The sequence below is a fragment of the Diospyros lotus genome, chromosome 4 (assembly GCF_014633365.1).
Source record: "Diospyros lotus cultivar Yz01 chromosome 4, ASM1463336v1, whole genome shotgun sequence".
NCBI classification, from domain to species: Eukaryota; Viridiplantae; Streptophyta; class Magnoliopsida; order Ericales; family Ebenaceae; genus Diospyros; species Diospyros lotus.
The window spans coordinates 40,378,443-40,392,667 of NC_068341.1; the positions used below are offsets into that span (position 1 = coordinate 40,378,443).

The following is a 14,225-nucleotide window of genomic DNA, read 5'->3' on the forward strand; positions in this document are numbered from 1 at the left end:
ACTGAAGATGCTGAAGATGCAGTAGATAGCAACAATTTCTGATACTTGGTAGGAAGAGCACATTCTCCACTTTTTTGAAGCCCAGATTTAAATTCCGGCCATAGAACAACCTAGACAATATCTCACCGACTTGCTGAAGATAACACCTAACTGGGGAGGCACAATGGGCACATTTGGAGATGAATGCTCAATTACTGCAACTATATCAAAGGGAAGATTAAATCAACTTCATTGCACAAAACAGCCATTTTTATCATTCAATATTCTCAACCCGTTTCTTTTTTACTGTTTCTCTTTGCAAATTAGAAAAGCATAACATCAAAAACCGTGAATGTTTTGAAGTTGATTGCGATGCCCAAACAACAAACCGAACCACCGCTCTGCATCATCAGTCGCCTGGACACCTGCCGTCGACGAACCACGCAACCTCCTCTGCCAGCCGCTGCTGAGCCAAATACAGCACGTAGTTCGCCCTCCGCATATCCCTCTCCTCTCCACCGCCGCTATCTCGTCCATCCTCCAGTAAAAAATAAGCATCTTCAGGGACCCGATCGCCTCCGAGTCCGCGCCGACAGAAACACCTGTAGAACCTGTACGGCGTCACCATGGCGGGCGAAAGCCAGACCGCGCCGTCGCTATTCGGTAGAAGTGGAAACTTCAAACCACGGCGGCTGTGGCGGCGGTAGCCAAGGAAGCAGCCGGCCCGGCCAGGCCGGCATCTATTTTAAAATATATTAATATATCTAATTTAATCTAATAAATCTAATCTAATCTTTAAATTAAAAAAAAAAATCATAATCAAACAAAACTAACTGAACTAATAAAAGGAAGACAACTAATCTAATTTTTAAAACTAAATAATTTTATTATAATCAATTAAGATTTTTAATTTAAGTGCCTCTCTAGTTATAATTAGGTTTGTACAAAATTTTAGTTCTATCAAAATAATTAAATTAAATTAATTAATATTATCAATTCAATTCGATTTAATTAAGTTAAGGGTTGGTTTAGTTTGATTTTTAAGTTCGACAATTTTAGTTATTTCGATTCAATTTAATTTCTATATTAAAACAATCAAAATAATTGAATTGATTAAAATATTTTTTATTTTTTTTGTTAATTCGTTTTTTTCATATTTTTTTTAATTTTTTTGATTTTAAATTTGTTCAATTTTTATATTTGTTCTGTCAATTCAGTTTGATTTTTAACTTAAATTTAATTATTTTAATTTTAATATTTCGATCATATTTCAAAACAAAAGCAAAACCTCAAAAAATTTTAAAAATATGATCTTGGCGAGTTGGGGTAAGTGTCATGGTGACGTCATACTTATTGGGATAAATTCCATTAGTTGTTAAATTTTAGATTTCGTTATCAATTAAATGTTATATTTTATATTTGTTATTACCATCACTAAATTTTAATTTTTATTATAATATCATTTATTTTTTATCAAATTCCGTTAACAAAAATTATTGTAATATATACTCATATAAATAGAAGAATTACTTAACATTAAAATTAACATAAAGTTAGTGTTAAAATCACAATTAAGTGATTTTGAAATTTATATTAACAAATACAATATTAATTTTTGTTAACAAAATTTAATAAAAAATCAAAATTTAGTGATTGTAGTGATAAAAATAAAGTAACTCCAAGAAAGTGAGTTCATGTCTAAGTACAAGACCAAATCCAAATAAAGAGGCCCAAAAGTCTAATAAAAAAAAAATTCACTAAAATAAGTCATAGATGCATAAAGTCATTGAATGACCAAGATCAAGGGATTTCAATCCGAATGACTGAGACCAAGATCGAGGACCTTCACTTGAGTGATTGAGATAGAAATCAAGTGACCTTATCCAGAGCATCTGTTGATGCCTTCAAAAGACCTTCTCTATAATTTATGAGTCACTCGACAACAATTATTTAGAAAATTTTGGCGTGCCACTCAGATCGAGAAAGCCTCTTTCCCAATTGCACAAGAGACATTTTCAGGAAATGACAAACCCCGATAGACTTAATCTCCAGATATTACTCATACGAGATCATGAAATACATAATCAATCATACTTTCAAAATGCTCACTCACAAATCTGAGAAAGAGCCAAAGATGTCCGTTGGAGATCATGGCTCTTTCTCTACCTATTAATCTCTTCTCCCTCTATAAATAAAAGATTCCACCTTTAGTAAATATATGTTCACAACTCTACTCATAGTAGAACTCCACTTACCTTTTGCATTCTACACCTTAGACATAAGACTAATCAAGCATCGGAAAATTTGCATAAGAGGCTTACCCATGCCCCTACTCAATTTCTTTCTCCACAAATCTCTCAAAGACTATACCAAAGATATTCTTCCACTACAAATAAATTTATTATTGTTTCTTGATAACACAGATAAAAACTAATTTATTATAAAATACAAAGTTTAAAAACTAGCAATGTAATTTATCTTTTTGTTATAACTAATTTGTTTGCTCGTTTCTTTTCTTTTCTTTTTTTATGCTGTTTTTAGATAACAATTTATTTGTTTTAAATAACAGTGCTAGATTGTGTGCATTTGTTATCTAATTTTATGTTTTAAGTTGTTAGGAATTAGGTAACTGTTCTTTGTAAAGGATAATTTGGTAAATTACATAGATGAATTGTAATAGTGGCATGGCTAAGAGTGTTATCTCTTATCCATTCTCCAACTCCTAAATTCTTTACCAAAGTTACACTTAAAATAATAATTTTTAATAATTAAAAGGTACAAAATCTTAACATTTAAAAATAAAGAAATATAACTACATTTCAAGTCATTTTAATTTTAAATTTTTTAAAATAATAAAAAAGCATTATCTTCACTATTTTTAAAAATATATTTTAAAAATAAAAAAAATTATAAAAAAACTCAAAACAATAAAAATTTATTTTAAATATTTTCATCCAAAACAAATTCTAAACTCAAAATATATTTATTTATTTATATTTTATTATTATAATGAGAAAAAATATTATAAAATTCATTAATTTTAAAAAATATATATATTTTTAATAATATATTAATATTAAATATTTTTAATTTACTAAATAATCAAATTTATTAAATAAAATATCATTAAAAAATTATTTTTAAAATTTCAAAGAGAATGTATTTTTTAATTTTTTATTTTAAAAAATAATTTTTTAAAATATTTTTAATATTTTAAAAATAAACTATTAAAATAAAAAATTAAAAATAAATTTAAAATTCAAAACTAAAAATTAAAAAATAAATAGAACACAATTTATATTTTTTAATTATTAAAAGAACATAACAAACTAATCAATCAGTCTATTCAAATACTGTTAACTAATTATTTTTGCGATGTATCAATCAACGAAACTATTGTTAGGCATATAAAAGAGTACTTCTATTCTAAGTCTAGTGGCAGGTTTTGAAGGCCTTGGACCTACCTGCCGGCTTCAAAGATCCAATATAGAATAGAATAGAAGATTTGAAGTAAAATTCATCAAAGCCAATCGCTACACCCGTTGGAGCTTTGAACTGCTTCTCTGACAACTTTTCCAAGAAGCTGACACCTCAATCCGTCCACGTGTATGGCTCTCATCCTCTTGGGAGGGACAAGTTGCAGAGAGCCAACCCTCAGAAGTAAAAAAGAAAGCAACAGCAAAAGCAGCAAAGAAAGGAGTATAATAAGACAAGGGATGCAACGCTAAAATACTCCACCACTCCAATATAGACAAATGGCTATAGATATGCACAGACCAGGTTTATAGACGAATTTGGGACATAAAACAAGGTACCAATTAAAGTGATTTTGATAATAAAAAAAACAAACGAATATTGGCCCAACCATGCCCCCTAGTTGTCTGTCATTACAAAGGCCCCAAATCAAAACCAGTCATCAAAAACAGTCTTGCAAAGTAAAAGTGCCCAACAAAAGGTGGAATAAAGAGAACAGCAAATAGAGTGGATACCAAAAGAACTTAGTAGCAGGTAGAGCTGAAATGCTAATGCAAATAAAAGACACCGCGCATGCAATCAGAGACGCATTTGCATTTCCTCATGGTCATTCCAAGATTAACATAACCACCAACTAGAAACCCTGCAGTACAGGACTTCCCCTGATCTGGAGACATCTCAGCTTCCAATGTGTTGGAAAATTGACTGAACTACTAATATATGTAATAGTGAATGCGAATGTCAAGTTCCTAAGGAAATATATGAAGCAATAGACAGAGAGAGAGAGAGAGAGAGAGAGAATGTCAAGTTCCTAAGGAAATATATGAAGCAATAGAGAGAGAGAGAGAGAGAGAGAGAGAGAGAGAGGAAATATATGATTCACCACTGCTGCTTGACGCCTTGACCACATCTCAGTTAAATCAATGGCATAAAAAAGTGTGGTATGTAGTAAAGAAGGATATGCAAAAGGTTTCTTCTGAACGTTCCAAGGACGAAATTGCAGCATACTTTTGCTTACGGAGAAAGCTGTCCACAAATGCCTTTTGCTTTGAATAACACCACAGCATCACACAATTATGTATAAAAATGAAAGGTATTATGCAACCTTCAAAACCCTCCTACCTAGGCCATTATGATTGTCCTTTTTTTAATAAGTCTTTTCATTTATATAAATATAAATATATACAGGCAGACAATCCAGCTAGTAGTTAAAAACATCTCTCTCACTCTCTCTCTCCCTCTCTCTGTTTTGCTTCTGACCTCTATTTCAAGCCCTTCCAACTAGAAACTGAATCAAGGCATGGCAAAGGAAACAGATCTAAAGGTCGACGATAAGGCTGATAAACCCCTTTCTCAACTTTACTATTTCCATTTCTTTTCTATTCTTGTATGCAACTTTTCATATCTAGTAGTCTGAAGCCAAACTATTGCCCTTCTTCCAGAAGATTGAATTGAAAGTTTCAGTCAACTGTTGTGACGGATGCAAGAAGAGAGTAAAGAAAGCACTACGAAGTATTGAAGGTTTGGAGCAAGATGTACTTCTTTCCAGACCACCTTTCGATCTTCTTAAAGCTCCTCATCTCGCTAATGTTCATATTTTTATGGATCTCAGGGGTTTACAAGACAGAAATTGACCCTTTGCAGCCCAAAGTTATAGTTCTAGGAAATGTGGAGCCACAAACTGTAATAAGGAAGCTAGTAAAAGCTGGAAAACAGGCAGAAATATGGAGCAATGAGAATCAGAAAGCAGGAAAGGAAAAGGATGTAGAAGTTGTGATTACAAAAGAGCAACACAAAGAAGAATCAAAATCAGAGGGTGCCCCAGCAAAATGCTCAAATTCAAGTACCACTCCCATTCGTATGATCAAAGAAAGTATAACTGGAGGCCAGGAAGGTAGTAACAAATCCTCTAATAAGGATACAAACTGCACAGCCAATGCACCTGGCTCCAAAGTCATTACAAGTGAAAAAGTTCTTTCCCCACGCCCAGAAGTAACTTGTTCTGTGCATCCAAGCATGTTGTCTGACAAGGGTAAAGCCAGGACAAATATAGAGGATGGCAACATGGTCGAGTCTAGCACTACTGTTTCACCTTGTTACGCAGCACATTCACATCAAGCACCTCCTTGTTTGCCAACATGTTGCAGCCAAGAACACTACTGCCACTACCACCACTACTGCTACCATGGAGGGCCAGAATCTCAACCATATATCCAGATGCCAGTTGTGACAGTTGGAGAGTATTTCAGTGATGAGAACACCTCTGGATGCAATGTGATGTGAGTCTCCAGTGCTCAATTTTAGGAAGAAGAGAGTGCTTTCTTCTCATTTGAACGTCGGGAAAATTTCAATACTAGGGTTTATGGATGAACCACCAAAGCTTTTTGTAGTCTCTTAATGAGTTTCTATTCCAGTAGACAGCCACATTCACAAAGATTTTACCTATTTAGCATTTCTCATCATCATGAGTAATCTTGTCTCATCAGGTTCAAATTCTCGGTGAGGCACTAATTTCCTAGTCTACATGATAGATAAAACCAACTAATTTCATCAAAATGGGCCATGAACAGAAGGTAGTATGGGGAGTAATGCCATGAATGGAATTCAACAACATCCAAACAGGATTGTTTCACTTAGACAGCAATAGATGATTTTTTGATACAAAGAACACGGTTGTGACATCAAGTACTTAAGGGAAATGCATGGCTTACAAATTGTCCAATAGACTTCAGTGGTGTAAGAAGGCTACTAGTAAGACTCAGATTCTTCCACAACTTTTCCTCTCAAGAACCCTGGGTAATATTTTTGCAAATGTGAAAATATTTTCAAGAATATAGGCGAACAAAAAACAATTCACATGCCATTGTTTAGGCAATTCACAATTTTTTGTAAGCATTCACTGCTGTACAAAGCTCTTGCAAATAAAAAATGTACTCTTCCTATATCAGAACAGATAAAAGTACCAAGTAATCAACGAATACAATGACCCGTATGGTGGGTATGCAGAAAGCCAAATAAGGTTCACCAACTTATTACTTCTAAAAGATATTATTAAATTACTAATATATTACCCAAAAGGGGTGTACAAAACACAACAGAGAATGGAAAGTGCTTGCCCTTAAAGCCCCTTTGTGATGGAATTATATGCAGCTATAGTTCAGTCATCAGTGTGAACTTATTTCCATGTTGCAAAACTATAATATGGTGACCAGCATTTCTATGAGCCAGTTAAATCAACAGTAGAGAGCATCTTAACTTGAAATAAAGCCACAAATTAATAAACAGAGTTGAACACTATAGTCAAATGTTTTCATACTGTCAAGTCTGGGTGCTCTCCCACAATTTGATACAAAAATTTATAAAAGAAAATAAAATAGCCGTAAAGGAACATAGGGGAGCTACACAATCTTCAAAAATACAAAAACTACGATCAACCATTCATCATTTTATAGTCAAGGCCAAGGTTGTTCAGTAGGATTTTTTTCCTTTCCACAGAGGAAGAGGGGGGGGCAATGGATCCCCACAATTGTAGGGAAACAACAACTTGGAAGGACATGAAACACACCACAAATGCAAAATTCAGGAAAAAAAAAAATGCATACATGATTTTCATGGTTTGACTCTTAATTTACATACATCAGTGAACAGATACCAATTCTTCAACAGATCCCCAAAAATAAAAGGGAAACAACTATTTGGAAGAACATGAAACACATCACAAATACAAAATTCAGAAAAAAAAAAGCGCATACGAGGTTTATGTGGTTTGGCTCTTGATTTACCTACGCCCATGAACAGATAAAAATTCTTCATCACGCGAGAACAAAATACAATACAAGAAAATTATAGCTTCTCTTGAGTTAATCCCAACCCCAAAACCCAACACATTCTTCTATAACCTGCTTGTATAAACTGAAAAATATTCTCTCATCCCTCTGGAGTCCTTACAGAACAAGAAATACTATAAGTGCACAAGGTGTTTCCCAAAGCCCTTGAATGTTTTCACATCCAAAATAAGTGACTCAAAATTTTTCGCTTACCCATGTCAACCTCCAAAATGCTATAATTATAGCCCTCTAAAACTCAGCCATCACTCCAAGTGAGTTGGCCATCACTCTTAAGTGACTTGCCCACAACTCAAATCAAGTCAACCAAAGAAGTCCAGCTATTACTTTTCACCGTCAAAATTTAGAGAGAATTTAGTAAGTAGAAAAAAGAAAAGAAAAGGAACACATTGGAAAAATTTGAATTAAATGCAAAACCAGGCAGAGCCCTAACCTCACCAGATCTCACCTCCCTCTCAATATGTCCTTATCTTATTGTGTTTTCAATTCATCCTACTTTCAATGTTTCTCTCTTGTGATTCCTAAAATATCCTAATCAAGACAAAAATATTATAAATCATTTTACTTGGCGTATTCATATAAAAAATTAGGTACAGAAAATCTGTGCAGAATTACTGTCTGTTCAATTTTGCTGTCATTTTTTACTTATTTGTTTTCAATATTCCTTTTTTATTTGTTTTTTTGGTTTAGATTGATGAAGGGTGTGTGGCTGGGTCTGTTGCTAGAGGTTGAGTTGATTATGGGGGTGATTAGTTGATTGAATGGAAACAAAAGTATGTAAACAAAGGCACCATTTTGGTGTTTTCATTTTTTTTCCCCCAAAAGCTGAAAGTGTTCATTTTCTGTTTTCCAAAAACCAAAAAATTGAAAATGATATCAGAATCAACAGAACCCCATTATTTCAATAGCAAATGAATGGAAAACATGAAAAACTATTTTCAAGTATATCGTATGTGCCCAATTAGACAAACATTTATGCAGACAAGACCATGATTAAGGACTTGTTTACTTGATTGAATATTGATTCCAATCAACATATGCAGTGCAACAAAAGCTGGCTAATCTTCCTTGCTTTATTGAGAAGACAGGTAAATACAAATAACAGAAACAAATTGAGGTTATTACAATTTCAAAACTATGACCACTGTTATTTTACCTACAATACAATACTAAACATAATTAAACAAGCATTAGTAATATACAAGCAGAAAAAGTATATAGTTTTCCTCAGTGTGGAAAAATAAACTCACAAAACACAAACAAGATGAGATGTCTCCGCATATATTATTTGTAGATGACAATATCTTTGTGGATGAAACAAAAGAAAATCAGAATAACTAACTCAGGATATAGAGGGAAACCTTGAAATCCAAATGCTTCAAATTGAGCAGATCAAAAATCAAATAGACATAATATTAAGTATTGTTAAAATAAAAAAGTGTGGATGATATTATGGTGAAACTTGAAAATTAAGTCACTCCAAGGAAATATCAGTTTATATATCTTGAATCAATTGTTAAAAAGGATAAGAGAGATCATTGGGGATGTTACTCACAGAATTAAGACAAGGTTACTGAAAATGGAGAAGTGCATCCAGAATTTTATGCAATAGTATAATCGCTTTAGAGCTATTGAACCATAAAACCAATTCTATTGTATAGCACAAAGGCTTAGATAGCATAGCACAAACATATGTAAAATAATAGTGTAACTGAGATGAGGATGTCCTGGTGGATGTGTGGCCTAAATATATATGTATATATATATGATAGAAGTATAAAATTAAAAAAAAAAAGTGACCCATCATAAGGCTAAAGTGACTTTTATTAAAGATAAAATGTGATAGACACAATTAAGATGATTTGATCATACAAGAAGAAGTTCAGTAGATGCCCCTGTCAAAAGAGTAGATAAAATAGAAACAGTTTGCAACAAAAAGGCAAAGAGGAAAACCAAAAAAAAAAAATTGTGAGGAACTCTTTAGCATGGTACGAGTTATAATGAGTTAATAGAAGACATAGCCATAGATAAAAAAGGTTGGCGGGAAATCCATGTAGTTGACCCCACCTAGTGAGACTACAGCTTGGTATGTCGTTGTAACTTTAGAACATTTAAGATACATGCTCCAACTTAAGAGTAGCATTAAGAATTTAAGTACTTCAGTGTATAATATAGTGTATAATTGCTCGTTATACAGCTACTCCTTTTAGTTTAAATATAAACTTAGTTGCTTGTCTAGCATTCTCCCATTCTATGCAAAGGGAATGTCTCTATGAAAAGGGAATGTTGTCACCATGAGGATGGTGGCAATACTCTAATAAACAATTCAAATTAAGTATAGTTGCATAGAATTCAAGGAGAGACCACATTCACTCTTTTGATAGAGAATGGAAAGAAAAATGATTTTGTGATTATACATAAAAGTGTTCAGAAAAATAAAGCTGATCTCCTACAAGAAGTACCCAGGAAACCTGACCCTTCCTTGGATGCTTGTGTCCACAGACAGCATAGAGATCCTAGCAAAATCACTAAAAACATTTCTGGATTTATATTGCAAAGAAATGTTCTATCAATATCCTTTCTTGTACAAAGGCACAGCCAAGAATGATTGACCTCCACCATATTCTTATATCAAATGACTATAATCACTAGAGATGCAATAGATAGTAACAAAGAGAAATAAGCCTTTTTTTCCTCCCATTGTGTGTCCAAGAATTAACAACTAGATGATGTTTTTCAAACAAATTCCTTTCTAATCCAATTCAATTTGCTTTGCAAAACTATTTCAACCAGTCCTAAAACTCTATTTCTTGTAGAAAACAAATTGTCTCTCTTATGCCAACTGATGTTATTCACGTGAAAAGCTCACACAAACCCTGTGGAAGAAAAATAATTTCTGATACTTAATGGGAAGAGCACATTCTCAACTTTTTTGAACTCAGATAAGGATTCAACCACAGAACAACCTAGACTATACCTCACCAACTTTCTCTAGATAACATCTAACTGGAAAGGCACAATGGGTACAATTGGACAGAGAAGAATGCACAAGCATCAAAGATGGAACAATTAAAGAGAGGAATGCACAAGCGTTGCCATTATCAAAGCTAAAAAAAGCAATAGCACCAGTAGAGCAATACACTATTTTTTTTTACTATTTAGTCTGTGAAAGGGCTGAGATAAAGGACCATTAGTTGCTTTACCATTTCCAACAGGGAATGAATGCTAAACTAAGACCCCGTCCCCTTCCTCCCCCCCCGGGGGGAGGGGGGGGGGGAACAAAAGAAAAACCTAAAATCATACCCTCAGAATCTGAAGCTTGGTTGAGAAAGCAATAGCAACCCAATCAGGCTGGGAAGACGACCACTGCAGCTGCTCAATTTCCGCCCCGGCAGTGTAAGCCAGAATCGGATCCAAACCGCCCTCAATCGGCTGCTGACCCATGGACGATAAATCCCAAATCAAAGCTTGCGAATCATCCCCAGCAGTGCAAATGTGACACGAACTGTGCGGCGCCCACGCAATTGCGTTCACGCTAGCCTGGTGCCTCTGCAATTCCACCACCGGCACCGTCGGGAAGCGGATATCCAGCACCACAACCTTGGCGCTATCCATGATGATTGTGGCCATATACCTCGGGTCCTGCTTGTTCCATCCCAACCGCACCAACGGGGTGTCCGGCTCCGAGCTCTCGTATATGATCGTGGAGTGCTCCTTGTCCCGCAAGTCGAAAACCCTAACAGAACCGTCGGCGGAGACGGAGGCGAAGACGCCGACACCGCCCCAGGCGATGTCATAAACCTCCTTGTCGTGCGCGATGAGCTGCGTATCGACCGTCTCCCGCTCGATGTCCCAGATCGTGCAGGTCGTGTCGATGCTGGAGGTCCCGATGCGCCTGGGCTCGGCCTCGTTCCAATCGAAGGAGGTGAGCGGGCCGCAGAACTCGCTGTTGCGGTTGTTGTTGAGGAGGCTCTTCATCTCGACGCGGTGCGGCTGGTCGCCCTCTTCGCCGACGACGTGCCAGAGGCGGAGGAAGTCGCTGGAGGTGGCGAAGAAGTCGGGCTTCTGGCACTCCTTGTCGGGGATGAAGATGACCTTGGTCGGAGTGTACGGATGCTCGAAGGAGAGGTCCGGATGGGAGCGGATCTCGCCGTTGGAGTCGTCGAGCTGGACGATCTCGACGCGGTTGGAGTACTGCTCCATGACGCTGGCGATGGCGAGGCGGTACTTCTTGTCTCGTCGGACGCTCCAATTCATGGCGAAGATGTGCCAGGGCGCCTCGTAGGTGTAGATCTCCGACCGCCTCTGCTGCTCGTCCGAGCCGTCCTGGTTGGGATCGCTGCTGGCGCCCATTACTTGGCCGGGAAATCACGGACAACGACGCCGATCTCTATCGGAGACGCAGAAGAAGAATACTGAAAGAGCCGCCTTTTCTTTTCCCTAGTGGAGTGCGGACCAGACCAGAGAAGCCAGGGCCTCCCCCAGGGTTTTAGACTTTTATTAGTTCAGTTCAGATTGAAACGGATAGACAAACCATTACATGTCAGCATAAGATATTTTATTAAAGAGTAAATTGCAGTCCGCACCTTAAAGTTTCTCCTCATTTACAGTAAGCACCTCACACTCTGAAAATCACAATAATCTCCCCATCGCTGAAAAAAATAAATATTTTTTTAAATGCCCCTCCTCTCTTTCTTCACCTCTCAAAAAACATTTTTTAATTACAAGAACTATATTTTAAAAAATATATTTTCTGAATATACATTGTTAAATTTTTGTGTATTTTTATATAAATAAACAATTATTAATTAAAATTTTAGATTATAAAAAAAAGTTGATAAGATCGATAAGACCATTAAAGTGATCATCAAATCAATTTTTTTAAACATGGGTCCATCTTAATATTTAATTATGATATGAAAAAATATAAAGAATTTGTAAATTATTAGATCGCTTAATAAAAAGACCTATTGTAATACCACAAAATCTAATATAAAGGTTGAATGATACAATAAAGTGTTTTAAATGAAAATTTTAAATTTAAGTGTAAATGAAAAATGGCTTAGGACCTAAATGCAAATATCATAATTGGTAATAAAGGATAACTTGTCTCCAACAATAGGAATATTTGCAATGATAAATGCTTATGCAAGAAGTCTTGAGTTGGAAAGATGGGATTGGAGAATTATCCCTAAAAGTCCTAAAGCTTATGATGATAATAATTACTTTCACCCTTAAAGTCAAAAGTGATGAAACTTGGAAGGTTTACATTGGCTTACAAAAGAAGATAATGATATAGCTTATTCTAAAGCCACGTAAGGAAGTATTTGGAAGTTTAAGATTGGAAGAAATGAAAAGCTTGAATAGGAAGATAAAAATATTCAAAGAAAGTAATGATTGATTCTTATCCTAAAAGTCTTAAGTGGCATAAGTTGGAAGGCTATGAATGGCTTGGAAAAGAAGAGATAAGGGTCTTTGAGTGTTCTTATCATGAAAGCCACGTGAATGGGAGATTTGATTGGAAGGAAGTAAAGGCTTGAAGGAGAAAATGAAATCAAAATCAAAGATTGTAATGATTGATTTTTATCTTAAAGTCTAAACTTGGAATACTAGGATTGACTAAGAGTTTTTTGCAAGGAGAGAAGATGATAAGGTTTATCTTGAGAGTGTATTTTGTGGCTTAGGATTGGAAGAAGTGGAGGCTTGCTTGAGAAGATTGCAAACATTTCAAAGTGTAATTATTACTTGGGAGGAAAATAAGTAACTTGGAGGCCGAGTGAAATCTTAAGAATTTGGGCATTTAAAAGCTATATAAAGGGAATGAGGAAAGGTCACGAGAAGGTAAGGAGAAAGGAAAGAAAGCAAGTGCAAGAAAAATCAAAGAAAAACCAAAGAAGAAAGGAAAGAGAGACCTGGCTAGAAAACTGCCAAAATAGAAAGGAAATAGAAAAGGTAAGCTAATTTTCTTTCCGTAGGATCGTAGAGCATAAAAAAAGGAGTCCGTAGGTTCAAACAGAGAGCGAATCGGATAAAAAATGAGCAAGATATGGCTGTTTTAATTTTGGGTTGCAAAATAAAGAAGGAACAGCGCGTGGCCACCTTTCCGGGGGCGTGTAAGGGTGCATCCGGCCTTCAATTGGCCTGAAATTTTCACTGTTGTTCTCCTAATTTAATTATCTATAATCTCCATGTAGAAATATTTAAGGTTTGGTTCACCGAAATGCGTGATTTCTGCAGAACAACCCCTAATGCTCGAAATCGGGTTGTAAACAGTGCTATTGAAGGGTAAACTGATCAAGGTGAGTGGTTTCTTGCATTATTTGTGCTTCATATTGATCATTACTTGAACCATTTGTGTTGAATGTGGACATACTCACTTACTCTATTTGATTAGCATGTTAGTTTACTTGTTTCATAATTTCATGGCATGTGGTTGTTTGTGGCAAGCTAGTGGCCACCATAAGTGACTCGCAGAGTCACATATGCGTGTTTGAGGTGAGCATGGCCTGCGCGAGGGTGATTGCAACACCCTGGCATGGCTTCCACAAAGGGGGTTTCACTTTGCATACTTGCATTTCATACATGATCTACTTCTTTCTTGAAACCATCTCACTTAGATGCCAATATCTAACTTGGGTTGATTCCCCTGGGACATTCAATGTCCCAGGTATATTAGCATGCCGAGTACCCTGGAGACAAGCAGGAGAAAAGGCTACGAGGAGGCCGATGTTTAGTTTAACTCCATGTTGATCATGTGCTATGGATCTTATGTAGCCTTTGGATTTATTTGAGACTTGTGTATCGCAATTGTATAAACATGGGTTATGTAAGGCTTCCATGATAAGGGTTTATTCGCTAGTTTAAGCGTGTGTTGCAGTTGTAACTTCAAGTAATGAGTTGCATCTTTTGCATTTATTGCAAGTTGTA

At 35.7% G+C, this 14,225-nt stretch overlaps 2 protein-coding genes across 2 annotated transcripts; one reads left to right on the forward strand and one right to left on the reverse strand.

Moving 5' to 3' along the window:
• Nucleotides 1-4,683: 4,683 nt before the first annotated feature.
• Nucleotides 4,684-5,775, forward strand: LOC127800500 (heavy metal-associated isoprenylated plant protein 35-like). The gene is made up of 3 exons (XM_052335133.1): nucleotides 4,684-4,777; nucleotides 4,896-4,974; nucleotides 5,066-5,775. Exons 1-3 carry the CDS (start codon nucleotides 4,754-4,756, stop codon nucleotides 5,734-5,736), a joined length of 774 nt encoding a protein of 257 aa, XP_052191093.1. The 5' UTR covers nucleotides 4,684-4,753; the 3' UTR covers nucleotides 5,737-5,775.
• Nucleotides 5,776-10,361: 4,586 nt separating this feature from the next.
• Nucleotides 10,362-11,800, reverse strand: LOC127798701 (WD repeat-containing protein LWD1). The gene has a single exon (XM_052332247.1). It carries the CDS (start codon nucleotides 11,649-11,651, stop codon nucleotides 10,596-10,598), a length of 1,056 nt encoding a protein of 351 aa, XP_052188207.1. The 5' UTR covers nucleotides 11,652-11,800; the 3' UTR covers nucleotides 10,362-10,595.
• Between the last annotated feature and the right edge of the window lie 2,425 nt (nucleotides 11,801-14,225).